At 39.8% G+C, this 22,497-nt stretch overlaps 1 protein-coding gene across 1 annotated transcript in view; it reads left to right on the plus strand.

Moving 5' to 3' along the window:
• The first annotated feature begins 438 nt into the window (after nt 1-438).
• MEI4 (meiotic double-stranded break formation protein 4) overlaps nt 439-22,497 on the plus strand; it is a 143,256-nt gene continuing 121,197 nt past the window's right edge. The window contains exons 1-2 of the mRNA XM_067532636.1: nt 439-518; nt 19,590-19,838. Coding sequence (XP_067388737.1) covers nt 476-518; nt 19,590-19,838 — 292 coding nt within the window. The 5' untranslated portion in view covers nt 439-475. The remainder of the gene's footprint in view (nt 519-19,589; nt 19,839-22,497) is intronic.

A 22,497-nucleotide genomic window follows, 5' to 3' on the forward strand; every position in this document is an offset into this window, starting at 1 on the left:
TATAAGTGACTGGTGGGGCAGGCCCCTACCAGAGCTGACCCATGGCCAGGGGTGTAGCACAGCAGCTGCAGGGGGTGCTGCAGGTTTGTTGGATGAGGTTTTGAGGGGGAGGGGAACAGGGGGAGACGCTGATGTACTGGGACCAGTTGCCAATTCCCAAGGAATTAAGGGAGGCTTCACTGTTAAACGCAGAGCACAGTGAGCAGAGCTGCACGGTGCCTACCTATTCAGGGGGGTAACAGCGGGTCTGCAGGGAGAGGGAACCCCCACTAAGTCTCCAGTCTGAGTGTCCCCTGCAGGGAACCTACACCGCGGGCAGCGCTCGGGCGCCCTTCGCCTCCTGCCCCGCTCCCGCGTGGGGGCTGCTGGCCCGGCCCGGCCCGGCGGTGCCCTGTAGGGGGCGGGGTGCTCTGCGCGTCGGGGCCGAGTCAGTGCGAGGCCGGGGAGCGTGAGGGAGGCTCCTGTCCCAGCCCGGATGGAGCGGACCGGCTGCGCGGGCGGCTCGGGCTCCTCTGCAGGTGGGTGTCCGCTGTGAGGGGTGCGGCCCGGCGGGCGGAAGGCTCAGACTCGACAGCCGGGCCCCGAGCGGAGCTGGGCGGGCCGCGGGCGGGCCTTGCAGACCGGCTGCCTGCTCTACTGCAGCCGCAGGCCCCGTGCGCCCCCGCCGGGGGCAGCCCGCGGCGCCGCTTCTGGGCTGGCTTGCATCGGCGGCGCCCAGGCTCTGCCCCGGGCGGGCTCCCGCCTGCGGTCCTCCGGCGTGGCTCTGACAGGGGTGGCGAGCTGCGCACATGGTCGGGCTGGGCCCTTCCTCGGAGGGAGGCCGAGCCAGCGACTGCAGGTGGCCCCGGCTGGGGATTCATTGGGCTGTTGGAGGCTCTTGCAGAGGGGACCCAGCTATGGTCTGTAAAGAAGCCCATGACATTTGTTCCTAAGATTAGGGCCGGTATCCTGGGCTGTGCAAATCCCAGGCCTTCCACTTGCAGAAATTCCCCCTCCCCTTTCAGTTTTTACAGAGTTCGTGGCTATGTGCACTAACTTCTTGCTATGGGCTGTTAGCTGCCTCTTTTTGATCCCAGCAATTGCATAGAAGTTGCTTAAATACCACACAAGGATGTTGGGAGTCGTAATTAATCTCTGGCTTGGTCTACACTTACTTCTGCCGAATGCGGCAGTCAATGGGAGTTATGCAAAGTACGCAAAGAACTTGTGTAACTCCTGTCCACTGCTGTGCTTCTCTTCTGCGCGCCGTCTTCACTGCACCAACGGAAACCCGTCGACGCAGCGCTACACCAGTTGCGGGGGTGGATTAATAACGTTGACTTCTGGATCAACTGCGCGGGTCTTCACTGACTGCTCAGTCGAGTCAGATACGTCGATCTGATGGCAGCGGCTTTGCCGCCGTCAGTGTAGACATAGCCTCTGTAAATGAAATTCTTGAATGAAAGGTCTTACGGCAGTGCACAGATAATAGAGATTCAGACAATTTTAGTTCCAGTTTCTAAAAATTTTGTGTGTTCTTGGCCTATCTGCATACTTTAAGTAAAGCTGCCGCCAAGGTCTCATTCTCCATCCCCTTGCACCAGTTTTAAACCTGAGCAATCTGCATCTGCTCCCATGACATCTATATCCCATCTGCTGCAACATGAACATTCCAAAAAAATCTCCAGTACACCCTCCAGTTGCCTGTTTTGCCATTGCCATGTGACATTTTTAGGACTGATTTTAGCTGCTGTACATTAGTCACTATAACATCATGTTTAAAGTTTGAAATGGGAGTTAAAACAATAAAGTTCTGTTCTCTAACTTCATTAAAACAACATTTCTCGACTGAAAATTACTATGTGTGCTTTATACATGGGAGTTAATATCTTCCTTTTCCTGTGTAAAAAGGTAAGTCAACCTGTTTGTTAAAAATCAGACAACTATAAAAAAAAGTTGGGATGGCATTTTTATTCAGCTTTTTAGTTTTAAACTACAAACAGTTTTTCTAGAAATGAGACAATCTTTGAAAATAATCGGAGTAACATAGATTAAATGTACTAAATAATTATATTTTAATATGGTCAAACAATCTGTCACACATCACAGTCCAGTAACATTTATGTTAAAGATAAATCAGTATATTGACGCTGAGTGGGTTTCACTGTTCTGTTCAAGGCTGGCACAGGGAGGAACACTAACCATTTCTTAAGATGAAGAGCAAGGCACATGATAAATTATCTCTTGGGAGGGAAAATGGAAAGTGAAGAGACATCTTCTAAAATATTCAAACAGGGATTTATTGTATTTCAGGAAATAAATCTAGGCATCGATTTGACACCTTTGCTGTTAGGATAAAAGGACAAAGTAGTATTTGGAATATTTACTGTTTTATGTATTTGTATTTCTGTTGTGTCTACAATACATTAGGTGCTCTCCAAACATATAGTGAGGCACATCACTGCCCCAAAGACCTCACATCGTAAGAAAACGGGTAGGGAAGAGAAGAGCGCACATACCATCAATGTTTTTTATTATTAAAAAGAGTCAATTATCCCCAATTGCTGCTCTAGCTTGTTTCTTGTAGGTGTCATGGTGGAAGTGTAGTAGGGAGGGATTGAAGGAGATGAGGTTAGGGGCTTGCCTTGCAGACCAGTTCAGGGAGGGCATTCGGTGTGGAACTGTGGCTTGGAAGTAACGGATGAAGGACCAAGGCTGTCATAATTGGTGGGGCAGAAAGTTGGAGACAATGAGAAAAGACACAAAATCAGGTAGGAAAGAAAGTGCATACTGTCAGTCGTTTGAAGGTGACGATGAGAAATTTGAACATGATTTGCTACAAAATGGGTATTCGATGGAAAGATTCAAATAGGGAGGTGCCATAGTGAAAATGATAGGTAAGGAAGAGGATAATGGGGTTTTGGTCAGTGTATTGATTTTATATTGGAGAAAGTCACTCTGCATTTCTCTATCAGTTACAAGTAAAGTGTATAATCCTGTGTGTGTCATCCTGAAGGCTGATCAAAGCATAAGAAAGAGGTTAAGGAGGAATAATGAAGATCTGCTATAAGTGAAGTATTTTCTTAAGCATGTGGAGCTTAGTATGTACCACAATGTTCTCTTTTTAATGTGGCTGTATTCAAACTGCAAATAGGACATAATTTCCCACCGTCCCAAATAAGTTTACAAAAACAAGTCTTTCTCTTTTTTTTAAGTTCCATAGTGGCAGTTTTTGGTTGTACTTTATTCTCTTCTCTATTTTACCTTCTCCAGTGTTGACTTTCTCTGTTTCTGTGTATTTTCCCCCTTTCCCTAGATCTTGACTTTTAGTCATAGTGACTTCTGCTCATTTCTTATTTATCTATCAACAGAAACCTTCTTTTACTAATATTTGTAAGTCTGAATAAACTTGCAGAGCCCTGGACAAGAGCCGCTTCCGGCCCCAAGCAACGTCACGTGGTGACCGCTCCCCCCTCCCAGCACTGCCCCTTTCCCCCCCTCCCCCCCACACACACGTGATGAGAGCCCAGCGTGAGTGTGAGTGCCACTCAAAATCACCTCTCGTGCCACAATTGGCACACATGCCGTAGATTGCCGACCCCTGTCTTAGGGTCAATAATGTCTGCTACAGTCTTATATTTTCGTAGGGTGTAGTTATAGTTTTCAAAAGGAAAATTACTAGCAGGCATGAAACTAGGTAAATGACCCGGGGTCTGTGTTATATGAACTGACTGGCAAACGCTATGGTAAGAAATGTAATACCATGTTTCCAAACAGAAGGAATTTTAGACTCTTTCAGTAAAAATTGCCATTTTGCTTTTAGAGAGAGAAATTCTAGTGGGATGTAGACAGGATAGATTAGAAACCTGCACCACTGAGTCATTCTTTAGTTTCTGAATAGTCAACTTTATGGGACAACATTCCTGTGTGAGTGCACATGGCTGGGCGAAATCTGTGGAAATGGTGCTGCATGCCAGATTCAGTAGATATCATTCCAGAGGACACAGCAAAGAGAGCTTGTCGGGGAAGATAAAAGGATAACAAAAGGAAGAACAGCTTGTAGGGAGAATATAAACATAATTTAAAATTGATCAGAAAATTCAAGCTTACACTGGAATTTTGATATTTGGCCTATTCTAATGGGAATAAAATAGGGAAAAAAATCCTTTAATCTCTATAAGGCTCCAGTTGTGCACATGCTCTCCCTTACCTCAACATTTTAAAGTCTTTTCAATTATTGAGGGACTTCAACTCTTGAGTGATTCCATATTCTTATATGTAAAATTTGGTACGACGTTTCTCTAGTGGGCATGTCACTAAACACAATACACCAGAGATACGATAGCTAGAAAATCTGTCAGCTGAATCTCATCAAAAAGCACTGGGCCAAACTTGGCCAAACATATGGAGTTTATTCAGGAGTTGCAGTAGCAGCTAGAGCTATCACATGATTAAAAAAAATAATTGCTATTAATTGCAAGGTTTAAAAAAAAGTCACGATTAATCACAGATTTAATCACTGTTAAACAATAATAGAATACCAGTTTAAATTTAATATAAATATTTTTGGATTTTTTGTACATTTTCAAATATATTGATTTCAATTACAACATAAAATACAAAGTGTATAGTGATCATTATATATTATTTTTATTATAAATATTTGCACTGTAAAAAAGATAAACAAAAATCATATTTTTCAGTTCACCTCGTACAAGTACTGTAGTGCAATCTCTACTGTAAAAGTGTAACTTACAAATGTAGAATTATTGTTTTACATAACTGCACTCAAAAACAACAATGTAAAACTTTAGGGCCTATGAGTTGAAGCATGAAGGGGCATACATATGTTTAGTATATGTGGCTTGTAAATATTTTGCAATGCTGGCTACAACAGTGCCAGGCGAATGCCTGTTCTCACTTTCAAGTGACATTGTAAATAAGAAGCGGGCAGCATTATTACCCATAAATGTTAACAAACTTGTTTGTTTTAGCAATTGCCTGAACAAGAAGTAGGACTAAGTGGACTTGTATGAGGTGAATTGAAAAATACTATTTCTTTTGTTTTTTACAGTGTAAATATTTGTAATAAAAATAATAGCTGGTTTTTTCACACCCTGAAAGACGTAGGTATATTGAAGTAAAATCCTGTTGTAGACCACAGCTGAGTTGATGTTATGGGGCTTAAAATAGCTGTGTGGATGTTTTGGTTCAGACTGGAGCCTGGGCTCTGAGATTTGTCAAGGAGTGAGGGTCTCAGGCCTTTTGAAAATTTTAGCTTTGGTGAAAGTAGGAAAACTGTTATTCTTGAATAACTGAAATGGCTTATTTTTAAAACCTGAAATTACTTTAGAGTTGAGCTGTGTGAAGATATAAATCCAGTTCACCTTTTGATCAAGATTTGACCTAATACTTTAATCTATATAATTTGCAAAATAATTTAATACATTCATCATATGAAAAGATTAATATGTCAGAGCTTTCATTTTGGGCTTAAGGTAGTAAAATTGATTTAGTTTCTCTTAGCAACTATATCCACAATGTATGTCTTTAAGTGTTATTTGTAAAGGACACTATCAAGTAGCTCTAGTTTCAATTCACATTTATACACTAGAAGTTGCTTAATTGGAACATAAGGTGGATTTGAGTTTGTCCTGATTTATGCAGCTGTCTCATTATTATTATTTATTTTTGTATATAAAAAAACCACCAGCATCATGCTAGGTGCACCAATTTTATTTAAACATTATTTAATTATTTAATATAATCAAACAGACAGCCTCAAAAACAGAAAACCTGGTAATAATGGGGGATTTCAGCTATCCCCATATTGAGTGGGTACATGCCCCCTTAGGATGGGGTGCAGAGATAAAATTGTAGATACCATTAATGACTGCTCCTTGAAGCAGCTAGTCCTTGAACCATAAAAAGGGAGGCAATTCTACTAACTGTGGAATATATCTATCTCTTAAATAGGCCTTTGCACTACATAACTGGACGGTAGCTAATGTAACACCAATTTTTAAAAAAGGCTCCAGACATGATTCTGGCAGTTACAGGCTGGTAAACCTAGCTTCAGTACCAGGCAAATTAGTTGAAACTATGCCGAGGAACAGAATTATCAGACATATAGATTAACATGATATATTGGGGAAGAATCAACACAACTTTTGTAAAAGGAAATCTCGCTTCATCAGTCTATTAGATTTCTTTGAGGGTGTCAACAAATGTGTGGATGAGGGTGATTCAGTGGATATAATGTACTTGATCTTTCAGAAATCCTTAGATGGAGTCCTTCACCAAAGGCTTTTAAATAAAGTAAACGATCCTGGTATAAGAGCAAAGATGTTCTGATGGAGCAGTAAATGGTTAAATGATAAGAAACAAAGGGTAGGAATAAATGGTTTGTTTTCAGAATGGAAATGGTAAATAGTGGGGTCTCCCAATGATCTGTACTGGGACCAGAGCTGTCTAACATATTCATAAATGATCTGGAAAAGAGGGTAAACAAGAGGGTGGAAAAGTCTGCAGATGATACAAAATTGTTCAAGATAGTTAAGTCCAAAGCAAAATATATTCACACACATGCACACTCCAAGATCTTTCTTGAGTGGTGTTGTGGCTAATTCTCTGAAAACATCTGCTCAGTGTGCAGCGGCAGCCAAAAAAGATTAACAAAATGTTAGGAACCATTAGGAAAGAGAGAGCTAATAAGTCAGAAAATATCATAATGCCACTACAGAAATCTGTTGTACACCCAGATCTTGAATACTGTGTCCAATTCTGGTTGCACCATCTCCAAAAAAGATATATTAGAATTGGAAAAGTTACAGGGAAGTGCAACAAATATGAGTAGGTTATGTAACAGCTTCCATCCAAGGAGTGATTGAAAAGACTAAGGCTTCAGCTTAAAAAAGAGACAACTATGGGGGAGGGTTATGATAGAGGTCTATAAAAACATAAAAGGTATGGTGAAAGTAAATAGGGAAGTGTTATTTATTCCTTCACATAATGCAAAAATCAGGAATCACACCATGTGATTAATATGTGGCAGGTTTAGAACAAAAAAGAAGTACTTTACACAACACACAGTTAACCTGTGGAATTTGTTGCCAGTGAATGTTGTGAAGGCCAAAACTATAATGGGGTCCAAAAAAGAATTAGATAAGTTCGTGGAGGATTGATCCACCAATGTTTATTAGCCAAGATAGTCAAGGATGCAATCCCATGCTCTGGAAGTCCCTAAATATCTGATTGCCAGGTGCTGGGACTGGATAACGGGATGGATCACATAATAATTGCCCTGTTCTGATCATTCCCTCTGAAGTATTTGGCACTGGCCACTGTTGGAAGACAGGACACTTTGCTAGAGGGACCATTTGTCCGACTCAGTATGGTGGTTCTTATGTGCCAACCACATGTGGAAAGTTTTCCCCTCATTTCTAGTCAAAAGGGACTTAGGGCAGGCCAAGGGAGGGGAGGATGTCATGGTTAAAGACTTTGCTCCTTGTTACCAGTAGCTTGGTTGGGAGGGGCAAGGAAGAGAATTTCTTCTCATTCCTTGCAAGCAGGGCATGATTTGGGGGGTGTCATCAGGTTTCAGGCTTCTATCACCCAAGGCCAGTATGAATGTTGGGGGCTATTAGCAAGGTCCAAATGTTTGCATTATTCCAGATGCTTAGTGCCTGTCTACCAAGCACCTGGTTAATGGAGATAGGGATACTGGACTTTCAGTGAACCTGGAGGTATTTTTCCTGAATTTCCTTGCTTACCAAAATATCCCAATCTTACCAAACCATGCATTTTATATTAAGGACTTTATATTTTGCCAAGTTTTATGTTTTAAAAGTTAAACTGCTTTAAACTATTCATGTGCAGAGAAAATCTGACCAATTTTTTGTAATCAAATACTTTTTTTCTTGCTCTTAACCTTGATTAAAGGCTTGAATGGTGATTGATCACACCTTCCAAAATCATTCGATTTTGGGCTTATGACAAACAAATGATGTTTCAAAGTGAACGGAAAAAGAACTGAAAGGTTGTGATCACCTGAAAACAGTTTATGCTATACTGATAAAGAGGTTGATGTTCTCTAACGCTAAAAAATGTCATAGGCAAACTTAAACTTTGTTGGGCCTGACATGGATGTGAGTTTACTCTCTCAGCCTCATTGACATGTAACTATTCCTAATTTAGTGGACTACAGCAGTATTTATGATTCAGAGATTTCAAAAAACATTAAGCATACCACCCTTATTGTCCCACACATGCGGGAAGAAAAATGTATTAACTTAATTCATCTGGGAACTATCCAACAGAAACTCAAACAGTGCAGGTCATGATTTCTTCCTTAATAATTTCCACCAGGCTGCCATTAGCCTCCCACTTCTGTGCAGCTGGTGCACAGTCTGCTGCTGTTACTCCTCTGCCCATGCTTTGAAGGGGCTGAAAAAAGGGGTTTGACTTCTTGCTGTGCCAGACATGGACTTCTAACTCCATTCCCCAGCTTCTTAAGGAGATGCCTTCCCCTAAATTCACTTCCGATTCTAGTTCACTAGGTATCTAGACCCTCTGTAGAATGAGTACCTACATTGAAAATGCCATCAGTCAGAGCAGCTGGGCTCCCTCCTTCCCCAGTGGAATTCCCAGATAGTGAACAAAATATATCCTCTCCTTAGTTGGAAAGGTGTACCCGTATTCTCCGAATAATCCAGGTATCAACACTTTTGGTTGGTAATTACTGATCCTCCCTATTCCTTACTCATGTAACTTCTGGCTGTGTTAACCTGTGAAGGCTTGATGGCTCCCTGTCAGTCCCTCGGCTGCTGCATTTCAGACCAGGAAAAAGGTCCCTGATCTGCCCTAAATTTCTGTTTGATCTGGTGACTAAGGCACTTTTATAGTAGAAAGTTTTATTGGTAGCATTTGTGTAGGCAAATAGTGGTTGCCATAGCTATTTTGCCAAAGTGTATTCCAATTTTGCTGGTGCTGTACATCCTCTGAGTGACAGGTTGTATCAGCAAAAGATGGGCGGCACTGTGGGTAAGCATATCACTGCCCTGCATCACCAACTGGTTGACTTCAGGGGAATTTTTGTAGTGAAACAATTCTTCTCTCATGGAGTCACGGGAATTTGGGGACAAGTTCCTACAGTTCCCTCAGTCCCATCCCACAGTGTTTTTCTCATGCTTAAAACAAAAATTCCCATATTCTCTCTGTTACATCACATATGATCTTCCTCATACTAATTTTCCATCTAGCTGCCATTTCACTATCAGAAGCACAGATGCTGAACAGGTCAGTGGAGTTCTGTCCATGTTAGATAGACGGTGTCTGATTCTTCTTCTTTGTGGAACTTGAACTACCAACACAGTGGCTGGTCATGCAGCAGTGAAAATGAGAAAACCAAGGAAGAGTGGATGCTGAAGACAGTGAGTGAATGTCAGGTAGTACAAGCATTCACTCATCAGCTGCACACGGTGGAGCAGTGCTTTGGTCCTTTGAAACAACGAACCAAGTGGTGAGATCAGATCACAGTGCAAATCTATGATGACCAGCAGCGGGTACAGAACTTTTGGATGCAGAAGGCCACAATCTTGGAGTTGTGTGCTGAGCTTGCCCCAGCCCACCAGTATAGAGAAACAAATATGAGAGGTGCTTTGACATTGGAGAAGTGAATGGTGATCATGCTGTTGAAGATTTCAACACCAGATTGCTATTGGTGGTAGGCAGTCCATTTGATGTTGGATAGTCTGAGCAGTTGTCATCTAGATATGCAAGGTCATTAAGACTGTCCTGCTGCACAGGATTATGACTTTGGGCAATGTGCAGGAAATACTAGATGGATTCGATGCAGTGGACTTCTCTAACTGTGTTGGTGGGGGCATTGCTTCTGAGTACATAAACTGAAAGGGGTACTTTTCCATGGTTATGCAAGCTTTGGTGTATCACTGAGGGCATCTCACGGGCATTAACATTGGTTAGTCAGGGAAGATGTACGATATGTGCATCTTTTGGAGTACAGGACTTTTTGAAAAGCTGCAGGGACATTGCCATTCACATTGATGGAGTTGCAATGCCAGTTGTGATTCTTGGGGACCCAGCCTACCCTTTGCTTCTTTGAATCATGAGGGCATACACCTGGACAAGAGCAAGGGAAGATTTAACGTGAGCAGGTGCAGTATGACCATGGAGATTAAAGGCAGATTAAAGGGCCATTGGAGATGTTTTAGCACTAGGCTGGATCTCTGTGAACCAAATGTTCCTGTTATTGCTGCATGTTGTATTTTATATAATGTTTGCGAGGCCAAAGGGGAAATGTGACCAGAAGGGTAGAGGGAGGAATTGGAAAGACTGATTTTGAGAAGCCTGGCATAAGGGCAGTTACCAGAGCATGTTGAAGCACATTACAGCTAAGCCAGGCCTTAAGAGCTCATTTTTGACAGTGTGCCATAGCAAGCCAGCATGCTGCTTTTTGTGTTTTGTATTACTTTGAATAAGCAAATACATTGACAGATTATGAATGATTATAAACTTTTATCAATCTGAGGGACTATTGCTTTGGAGGGTTACAGCTCTATTGTAAGAGGTGTAGCTGCTCTGTAGAACCCCCTCTTATTAGAGTGTGCTGTTGGAGGCGCTCCCTGCCTCAATTTCCCCTCACCGGGCTTTTCAGTCTCAGGAATTCATATAGCTCAGCCCTCTGGCTGGGCCCCTCTCACAGTTCAGACCCCTTCCATGGTAAGAGAAGTCCAAACTACCAAAAGTTCTCTTTCTCACTTGTGCTCCTCTTTAGCTTGCTCTCTGTGCTCAGTTCCCAGTTTATTAGGCTATCACCTGACCCCAATTAGTTCTTCTCTGCTTAGCCTGGGAGACAGCAAATTGGGGTAATTGAACAGGGCTGACGGGCTTTTAAGGGCCAGGCCACCCTGTTACAAAGACAAAATAAATCCTACTTTTCACCAGACAGAGTTATTGTAAAGTAATAAACAGACTATTAGAGATTAAAAAACAAAATGCAAGGTGAATGTTGCTTTGAGATGCATCTCAGGTCAGTGTAAGTGTAAGTCATAGTGGTTCTCCTTTTTTTCCCACAGGGGTTGAGTGGAGTCAGTAATAATTTAGAGCATCTGACTTTGTTGTTTGAGGAGCTCGATGATGTATTGGTGCATTTCCTGATACACCCTTGGTCCTTCAGCCTTTCCTTCAGCATGTGCCCCCTCCATTCCCTGGCCCTGTGGGCTCAGAACGCTTGAGTAGGTCTCAAAACATGTCCTCCCTTATCCATTTCTTTTCCTCCTTATCAAGGTCATTCTTACAGCTGATGGGGTGAGGATACCCTTCAAGGATGCCTCGTCTGAGGCCACTGATAATCAACCAGACGGTCCTCATTAGACTTAAGGTGCTCGCAGACATCTAATGATAGTGTCACACATATCTACTCTTTTTGACATGTATGAACAGGGTCACATTCACTGCTCGCTTTCAGGGCTGTTCAACAGCGTGGTGAGTCTAACCATGAGGGATGGGGGGCCTGAGTGTAGAGAGTCTCAGGTATGTGTAGGGATAGTGCAGTATACACCGCTAGGTTTATTACAGATAATGGTGATACTTGTGGATGTATTGCTTATGAGGGTGCTAAAGGCCCAGAGAAGGCATTTCCTTGAGATGACTTGAAATAAATGTAAATGTAAATGTTAAAAAGACAAAGGGCTTTCATATTTTCCCAAGTATGGGAACATATGTTATCAACCCAAAAGATAAATGGGGATTAGGTGATGAATTAATTGATTATATTCAACCTGGTGAGTCTGAAAGATATCTAGGTGCAAGAATAGATCCATGGGTGGGAGTGGCTAATAATTCCCCTAAGGAAAAATTAGATGATTGGTGTGAAAGTTTATGTAAGGCTCCATTAAAACCTGCGCAGAAATTGAAATTGATAATTTTGAAAGTTTATATTTTAATGAGAGTTTTTTATGAATTACTTTTAATCGAGCTGCCACTTTATATGTTAAATGAATTAGATGTTTTAGTTAGGAACACTCTTACAAAGATTTTACATCTCCCCCAGTGTACAACTGATGGGCTATTCTATGCTAGAACTAGAGATGGGGGTCTAGCAGTTACAAAATTCAGTACCCAAATTCCAAACATGTTAATTCGTAAATGGAGGAGACATATTGTCTCCAAAGATGACTGGATAGATTTCTCGTTTTTATATGCTGGGGAAAATTTAGTGGAGAAAATTTTAATATATAGCGCTAAAACGGTTAATCCTAAAACGTAGAGAGATGAAGAGTTTTTAAAATGGAGTAATTTAAAATGTCAGGGAATTGGTATTAAATATTTTAAAAATGATTGTATTAGTAATTCGTTTTTAATACATCCTTGGTTGGCCAGGTCCTCCTCTCTGATTGCGGCATTGCAAACGAGAGCGAATGTTTTTCCCACCAGGGAAAGTCTAGCAAGAGGACGGAAGATGGAGGAAGGGTTATGTAGATGGTGTGGTAAGGTCAAAGAGACAATTCCTCACATCTCTAGTCAGTGCATAAAAACGAAAGAAGCAAGAATTAAAAGACATAATAGAATAGTTAAAGCACTAATTGATAAAGTAGGAAATAAAGGATGTAAAATTTGGATTGAACCTTACCTTTGTAATAAAGAAGGGAAGCTGAGAAAACCCGATCTCATTATTGAAGAGGAAGGAGTGGTAGCCGTTGTGGATGTCACAGTTAGATGGGAAGACAACGCTGACAGTGTGGAGGCAGCCCACATTGAGAAGGAGGCATACTACTCTGAGTTGGAGGAGGAGGTGCTGCAGCTCACTGGTGGGAAGATCATCCACTTCCTTGGATTTGTGGTTGGGGCGACAGATAAATGGAGCGAAAGAAATGATGAAATTTTAAAAATTTTAGGTATTGATAAATTTAGAAGTTTTAAAGAGAGTGTGTGCAGACTTGCTATGTATGCTACGACGGACATGTTGGCTCTTTTTAGTGATAAACAGTGAACCCGAACATTCATTTCGTGTATCCTGTGGATTTTAGATATATTTTAGGTATAGATATATTTATTCTCCATATTCTAAATTTTATCAATGGGCTTTAGTTTTCATACTATTGACCTGTTGGCTATGTTTAACTGTCCTTCCATGTAATTTAATTTAATTTTAAAATTAATTGAATAATAAATATTACTTATAGGTTAGATCTTGATTTTAGATTATTTTAGCTACTGAATACTAGATTGGACGGCGGACTGGCCGCACAGTAACCAGGAAAGGGCAGGTATTTATGCCTGTACAAATAAAATATCATTGGGGCCATGTGCTGCTGGCCTCTTCACAGCAATGGTGCTGCTAGAGATAGTGGTAGAATAGTGTGGAGAAACAAGACCCTTAATCTATTCAGTGTGGTTGTAGTTGCTGGCACCTAGGACTACAGTAAAATTAATCAACAAAGTAAACCCTCTAATTTCCTTAACTGGTCTCCTCAGTTTAACATTCATGTATTTTGCGTACACAGTAACGATGAGATTATCTATTGTTGTGTGTCTGTGTTAATGATTCAAGAGTGTTGAAATAACAGGCTCTATTGGAATTATTTAGTTTAAGATTATCAATCGGAGATTAGTACAGCATTATACAGAAATAAATAGATACTTTACCATCCTTGATTATCAGACTAAGAGCTGGATATGTCTTTCCTGCATCTGGAAGGGATGCTCAGTTTACATTCGCCTGCTGAGTTTTCATATCAGTATCATTATATAGGGTTTCCAACAAAAGAAACCTTGTTGCCAAGAATATTCTCCCACAACATATGTTGTAATGTCAATTCTATACATTCTCAGTTTACCTGATTTATGTGTGAAGGCATGATTATTTATAACTTGGAGGGCTAACTGTTCTTCAAGTTAACGTCTCTCAGTGGGTCTTTCTCATCCCACAATCATTCTTCCATGTTGACTTCCCCCAACAGAAAACATCTGCTATAACAATCCTCAAATCTATATATTCTTATGTCAACATTTTGTGTGTGTGTATATTAAAATATGCATGTTAAGGGGATGATTTTTATAAAACATCTTGAGTTGTATAGACATGAAGGTACTCAAGAGTTATTAAATTCAGCATAATGAATAAATTCCTGAATAGGGTTACTTATTGATCAAGGACCAATGTTCTGGGCCTTAGAATTCAGACATGCTCTTTGTTGAAGATAAAGATTCTAAAGAATAATTAATATATAAATTAATCAAATATACAGAGAGAAAACTAAAAGGATTAATATTTACTAACAGGGACTAACACTATAAAGATGTTGACTCTTTTTTTACCATATCCATGTCTAAATATCACCAAAGTATGCTTTGAGATCATCAAGTTAATGAAAAGGTACACCCATTTTTACTAGCTCCAGAAAAAGAGAGAGAAATTACAGGCACCAAGGCAACCATACTTTTATCTCTGCAAATTTGGAACTAAAGGGCTCGTTAACATGAGACGAACAGGACACACAGGACATCAATCAAAGAGCAAGATGTATTTAAACTTTAATTAGAAGAAAACAAGAAACTTCAGATGCATCAGAATTAAATGTATTCCAAGCTCAGTCAAAGAAGCAAAATGCTCTATCAGTACAACAAAACGGGCACTAACAACCTCCTCCAAAAGGCAACTCTCTGCCTTCAGGTATATTCTGCTCTGCAAAGTAACTTTGTAAAAATAGATTTTGTGGGATTCCATGCTTCTTATTTCAGAAAAAACCCTAAAATATGTCTTCTAGAATGAATACATTTTATATGAAAATTCCTATCTGCCAGCCTTGCAAATTGAGCTTTGGATCTGAAGGTCAAGAGTTGTCCCTTCTTTGTGTGTCACTCTAATGATACAGATCCTTACCCTGCAAGGTGCTCTGCACAGACAGGCCCCTGTGTTGGTTCCCAGTGACTTCTAGAGTCCTATGGAAATCCACACAGAGCGGCTTTCAAGATCACTTTAAAAGATAATGCAAGTGTAATTGTTGCCATCTGTTACACCTGTACAGTCCTATTGTTTCGGTGGGGATACAGTGTAATTTAGGTCATAATTTTGAAGGCACTGGCGTTGCACACATGGCCTTGCAGTTGGAAAATAAAAACTTCTGTTGATGTATGAATCAGAAAAGAATCCAGTTTGCTATCCCAGAGCTGTGTTTCATTTTGCAGAACTGACAATAGTAAAATGTAGTAAAATTTTTTCCACCTGAAGTTGTCAGATATAACTGAAAAATTGCAGGGAGCAGACTGGTAAATAAGTGATGCAAAAATGGCACCTTCTTCTTCGAGTAGTGCCCCTATGGGTGCTTCACTGTAGGAGTGTTTGTTTCCTTACGCTGCTGATCGGAGAATTTTGGTGGCAGTATCTGTCTAGCCTACACATGCACTGTCCCCCTGCCATGCTCTGCCATGAAGCTAACCAGCGTTGTGCAGGTGAACTCTCCTCAGTTCCTTCTCAACTGCCCCTGGCTAAAGACACAGCTTTAGCTATCCATTAGCAGATCATTGCATTCTATAGACTTGCTAATTTTATCTCCCTTTTAGAGCTCCAATTTCTTTTCACTCCTTTATCTTTTATTGATATAAGCAAGGTCAAGGTCTGAGGCCCTCCTCTTCCTCAGTGAGCTGAAAGGAGGGGCACTTTATTTGCATGGGCCCTGTAGCTGCATAAGCCACCTAGGTGCTGAGCAGCCTGATGGAAAATGGTCGGTTTTGGCTGGTATTGGGTTACATGTTAACCGCAGAGTAATAAAATGTTGTCTCCCTATTGTATAAACAAATAGTGACAGAACTGTGCTTAGTCTGTTTTGGTGAAAAATTCACTCTCATCTGAACAGAACTCAGCAAAGGAGGCGTTTGGATGCCAGAAAATGAAGCAGGGAGGGGTTGAGGGGTCTCCTGCTAGGGCTGCATTAGCCCTAACAAAGGGCTGTCCTCAGGCATGGATTGACTATCTCCTCCCACTGTTAAAAGGTAGAACTAATGATTCTTTTTGGAATCTCTTGTTTTGTTAAAAAGCAGGGACATTGCTCCTGTGTCAGTCCAAGGTTTTCCCATGAATGAGAGCTGACATGCTGAATGCTGACATGAAGCTGACATGCTGAATGCACTGAACTTTGGGACCAGAGAAGCAGGGAAGCACTGCATGATGGGGGATCTCTGCTCCCAATGTTAATGAACCTGCACACCCCAACTCAACAGTTATCATGGTATACTCCCTTGAGTCATCATTTACCCATAAACAAATCTAGTGTTCTCCCTTGAATCATTGTTTCCCTGCAAAAACCCCTACCCAAGCTCAAGTTACTGTTCTGATGCCTGGATCCAAAAAACAGCATCATTTCCACCAGGACTTCACCTTTCCCTGACTGATTGTGTTGGGGGCTCTGCCTGTTTCCAGCACTCCGGACCCTCAGGTACAACAACCACCTGGAAACCTCAACTAGTTCAAGCTTCACGGAGTGGCAAGACCCCCAGCTCTTGTTTGTTTTTTTTTTCTCCAGGCATAGCTTTCTAAACCTGACTTTTGTAATAAAATTTGAGCTACGTTTCCCCAGTGCCCCAATTGAAACTTAGATCTAGATGTTTGTTTTTCTCTGTTTTGGGTAAGTTAATCTTTTGTTGGATTGCTAGTGCAGAATGCATTTTATACAAGTCACTTGTCTGTTGCACCTTCCTGGTTTATTGCTCAGTCCTGTGAAGTGCTGAGCATTGACCCCAATCCAGTACTATAAGAATATGAATAAATTGCACCAACTTCAGCGAGACTACTCAGATGTTTAAAGCTAAGCATGTTCTTAAGTGCTTTTGCTATATGGAGGTCTGAACACTCGATACCTCTCAGGATCAAGCTCTTATATCGTTGCTTGGTGCTAAATGTGACTGGAATATCTGAATTGAGGTTGTAAATGAAGGAAATTGCCTGTCTAAGCCCTTACTTTTTCTAAATTCCTCTTCAAGATCTTCACTTGGTGAAGTGTTCCCCCAAAGTACATTTTGGGTGCTATTACCCCTTGTTAGCATTTAATTATTTAAGTCTTAGATTTTAATCATGATTTAAATCAGCAATCAGGAAACCTTGATTTAAATCATCAATATTATCATGTTTTTGCATTTGTACATTTTAGTTACTTTCCTAAGGAGTGGTTGATTCTCATTGGTAGGTAACCATTAAAACACGTTGATTTGGAACTAAATATAGCCTTTATACTAAATTTGAAGCTTCTGCTAATCAGGATGATATACTATTATCTATACACATATATTTAAATAAATATATAGCTTAATTTACATTGTCATTGTCTTGATTTCTACATTTTGTGTTATGTTAGAAATGGTGAATTATGAATTTCTCATTTACTGGATGATTCATTTTTTACATGTGATCTGTATCAAGCTTTATATGGATGAAAATTCAAATTTAATTAAAAATGCACAAAACCAACATTTTAAGTTTTATTTAATTTTAAAAATTAAAAAAATGTTAAATGTGCTGGATATATAAGAAAAAACATTTGCCAAAAACTTATCAAAACAAGTTTTCCATTTGAAATGAACATTTGTTAAACAAAGGAATTGTCTCTAGTTGGTGAATTGAACTAATTGTTTTGGTAACAATGTCTTTCAAGATTTTAGAACTAGCAGATCTCATCCTCTCACACCTAGCTTTTATTCATAGATTGGAAGAGGAGAACAAGCTTTCCTAATTTTTTCAACTCCCAAATGGTTTCTTAACTTTGAATGAACTAGTTATTGAATTGAACCAGTTGAATAAATTGAAATGAAGAAACTATTCTCTCTGCCCCTGCAGAAGAGGCTGCTGCTGTCAAAAGCTGGTTTAGCATTTCAGCAAACTCTGCTTCCAGGTGTTTAGCCAGTGACTTCTACCAGTTGAGTGGTTTGACTTTTAAACTCTGCAGCAAACATGTACTGCTTAATGTTATTTTCTGTATTTAATTTAAATGATTTTAACAAACTATAAGTAGTTAGGCCTTAACATAGATTATCAATTTCAAAATGAATTTTAATAGGTATAATTTTAAAAAATAAACCTGTATTTAATATACATTTTAAAGTAAATTTATTTAAATAATTTATTTAAATAAGAAAAATCTATTTTTATCCACTGCAAAGTTTAGATTTAATGTTCCCTCTTTTGACATTCACATCTTCTCATCAGTTGTTGTGAATGGCCTCATCCACCCTGATTGTATTAACCTCGTTAACACTTGCCTTCCTCACTGTGATGTAACTCACCCATCCTTGCGTCTGTATGTATACCTACCAAACTGAAGTTTCTACTTCATGTATCCGACGAAGTGGGTCTCTGCCCATAAAAGCTTATGCTCAAATAGATTTGTTAGTCTTTAAGGTGCCACAGAACTCTCGCTGTGTTAATAATTATTGTGACAGTACACCAATTTTCAGTTTTCTCAGTTAACCAAAAAAAGGAGGGGGGAATTAGTTTTGTTGAGACTAGTGCCAAATCTTAGCGAGCACTTGTTCAATATTCTGGAAGTAATAAGTAAAAACTACAGTGAAGTACTGAATGAAAATTGCTTTGAAAGAATTTTTAATTTAACTTATTGGAACAGATCTGCCTGTCTTTCTTGTTAATTTTTTCCCAACCTTCTTTCTTAACTCTCTATTCCCTCCCCCAGAAACTTTGTCCATGCCGTAGTCATTTTGACTCCTCACTAGAGCCATCTTCTCTCTGACCCACTGCCTCCATCCTGGCTACTGAAAGTACTGCTGCCAAAACTATCTTTCTCTCTTGCCACAAAGATTCCATGTTCCTCAACTTGAAACTCTCCGCTTGCTCTTTGTCTCCTCTTGTATCGCATCCCCATTCTTTGTCATTACCTTGAAGGCTGTTCCCAAGCGTGTCATCAACAGTATCTCTATTCTCATCGTTTACAAAGGGAGAAAAGCTTTTGGGGAAAGCTTTTCCCTTGTTGGCAACATTAATTGTTTTGTTACCTGTATAGATTATATTGTAAGCTCCGTAATAGCAGTGGCTTATTTGATGTCTTTATAGAGCAATAAGCACGTATGGGGCAATATAAGAAATTAGATCAATTTGAGACATTTCAGATTCAAAGGATGTGTTTTGAGGATGTTGGAGGCAGATATGTAAAAATTAGGTTGTAACTAACTTTTTGGGTTCAGTCTAAAACCCATATCCTGCAAGATTCTTTTACAGGGTCTGGGCCTAAATTATGGAGTCAGAATGGTTAGAATTTGTTTTAATGGGATGAAACGTGCATTTAAAAATTCACTAGAGTATTTTTTCTTCCTAAAATGAGCCTGTTTGAGATACATACTATTCACACTATTACTTTCAAACTACCAAACTGAATTTGATTGACATTGCTTGCATGCTACTTTTGCATGTTTCATGCTTATACTGTATGTGATTATTTAGATTTTTGTTTCTGTTGATTGATCTAAGTCCACATGAAAAATAAAATAATTAGCCTCACTGTGGAATATAGCCCATCAGTAAATGAGATATATAACGCACTAAACAAACAAACAAAACTTACTGTGACTTTTTCATTATCTGGTAGGAATAAAAGACAGAAAAGAAGATCAAATATGGTACTTGAAAATATCAAAGCTGGCACTGGCTTTAGCAATTATCCACTCAAAGCCTCCAGAAAAAAGCTGCAAAGAACACACACAGCATCTTGCCAAAATTATTTCTGGACAGGACTTTAAATGGAGATCAAAGGTTGAAGCTTTAGAAGCTGAAGTCCTTAGATTACGTCAGGAACTTCTTTTGAACAAGATCTGTCCAAGATTCTGCTTGGAAAATAGTAAGTCTCTGAAGTAATTTTTAAATAACATCCATACGCACTGCACTAACATTTGAAAGAAAAAATATCAGAACCTTTTTGCTTAGCAATAACATTTTTTATGCATGGGTAAAGGTGTCTTAAATGCTGGAATCTTTGTTTTTTTCCAAAAAATTTACAGTGGTGATACATTAATTTCAGTTATAACAGGAAGTAATGTGAAAACTTTGAGATTTACTCAGAGTTAATAAAAAAAAGTAGAACTTTATTCATAGTAGGAAAAAATATCACAGGATTTGGCTGTCAGTCTTCACAGTCTGTGTTATTGCTGTCTACAGCACATTGGATAATTCAGAAGATCTTATGACAAGACCTTTTACATTTTCACAGCGTAGCCTACTTATGTTAGTTTAAAGAACATCAGTGTACCATATTTAAATTTGGAACTCTATCTTATGAACTTAGTTTTCTATCTCTAACCGCATTAAATAGCTTTAAAAATCTGGTTTTGGACCTAATGTTTAATATATTGATCTATTTGAAAAAATTGTAGAGGATAATAATCTAATCATTTTCTAATTTGTGTCTTAAGTCTAAGAAGTTTTCAGACCATAAGTTGTGACCTGTTGGTGGGGAGGAAGACTGAGTTGCAAGATGCTGCAGTCTTTCGTGAAATATGTTGATAGTTCCCTGTGCATCTGTGATTTAGCTTACAGGGTCTGTGATTTAGCTTACAGGGTAGTCTTTTTTTAAAAAAACGAAATGTAGTCAAGTTTTATTTAGTGGCATGTTTTTTTCACACCAGTGTTTTAGCTTAATTTTTGTCTATGGGAGGGGCTTCCTGCCCATAATTTTTTAAATGGAGAGGAGGGGATGAATTTCATTTTCTTTCAACTACCAGTCTTAATGGTGAATAGTTATTTGGACTGATAGTTGTACAGATATAACCTCCACCATAAAAGTAGGCAGTTTTATCTCTGATTGCTTTAGTGTTCATCCCTCTTCTCTCTCTTCTCCATTCAGTGTTAATTTTGGGTCTCCATTCTGGCAGTTTTTGGACTTCGTCTCCTTTTTTGTATATCAGTGCTTCCCTTCCTGGTGTATTCCTTGCCTCCTTTCCCCTTTCTCCATATGCCCATCCCATACAAACTACACTACTTTAAGCAGTATTTGAGTAAGAGGAACTTTTAAGCTCTCCTTGTCACAGGTGGCCAGCGATTGACATAGTATTCTGAAGCACTGAAAGATATGAATGTGGGAAGCTTATGATCAGGATAGACTGCTCCACTGTATTGGCTACAAAGGACACTGTAATTGAGGACGTGGGGTCTGCAGAATGTATCGGCCAACTGGAAATGAAACCAGTTCACTTGGAACATCTGCATTTCAAGTTTTGTATTGTACAGTCTCATCCTTGACTCTTAGGTCAGCACTGGGGAGGTGTCTTACCTCCTCAGTCAACCAGTGGTTAAGTGTGAAGCTTTGCTCAGAGAGGCTTTATTAATACTGTGGTTGGCAGAGAAGAGTAGGTATGTCCTGGGGAATGCAGTCTCTATCAACAGATCTCACCACCCTAGTTTAGTCAAAGCCAAGGTGGTTCACATATCGGACCCTGATGACTGTAGTCAAGCTAGCCTTGTTTTTTCCCTAACATGGATAACCTTGTGTCTAAGGGATTACTCTTCTATAACAATTTCAGCACACCAGACATACAACTGCAGACATCCAGCTCGGATATCAACACACTTGATCAAATTGGACTGACTAGTACAGCAGAGTCTGGAGCAGTGGTTCTCAACTTGTGCCCCAATCAGCACACAGCTGCAGCCCATGTGACATCTTCAGGGCCATACAGGTAGTGTTGGATGCAGCACACATAACACATTGTTGTGCATATGCGGCCCATATGGTAAATGGTTGAGAACCACTGGTTTGAAGTATCCCATCATTGTGCTGTGCAAATGGGGAGGTGTTTCCCTTTTTCATATGCTAGCTATGAATTGCCTAATTTTCTCCAGTTTCGCCAGAGAAGAAAATTTAAGTCACAATTCCAAAAGAATCAATTTCTAGCACTTACTACTACCAGAGGATCTATGCATGGCTTCTCTGTGGGGTTTCATGCCTCATTAAAGTGTTTCTAAAAGCCATCAAGCCCTGTATACATTCCTTGAAATTGTTTCACCTTAGAAATTCAGTCTAATATTCAAAACATTGTACCACTGTTCAATGAGCACTATTTCTTTAGAATTGCTTTAATTCAAAGTGGCACTCTTAGTTGTGATTGCCTCAGCCAGGCAAGAAATAAACTAGCTGCCTCTTGTAATTTTCATATCGTTACCTTTTATCCTAACAGTGTTGTCCTGAGAACTGTGCCAAGCTTCATTTCATGGAAGAATTCAGCTTTCTTTTTTAATCAAGAGGTTTTTTGCCTTTCTTCTGTTCAAACCTGAAATATGACAAAGAGAGGATTTCTGGCAATTTTCCAGGAAAAAGGACACAAAACATTCAGGTCAACTGATGGTCTCTCTTTGGTTTGAAGGAGCACGAAAAGACAAAGTAGATTACAAAACTGTTATATCTATGGATTAATTTAGCTATCCTCTGAGTCAGGGTTCCTTATCCATCATTAATAAAAGCTCATCAGATCAAGAATCCTGTTGCTTCCTGGCAAGAAAGTGAG

This window comes from Emydura macquarii, unplaced genomic scaffold (assembly GCF_026122565.2).
Source record: "Emydura macquarii macquarii isolate MOO-44397 ecotype Brisbane River unplaced genomic scaffold, CSIRO-AGI_Emac_v2 contig_3295, whole genome shotgun sequence".
In the NCBI taxonomy this organism is placed as follows: domain Eukaryota; kingdom Metazoa; phylum Chordata; order Testudines; family Chelidae; genus Emydura; species Emydura macquarii.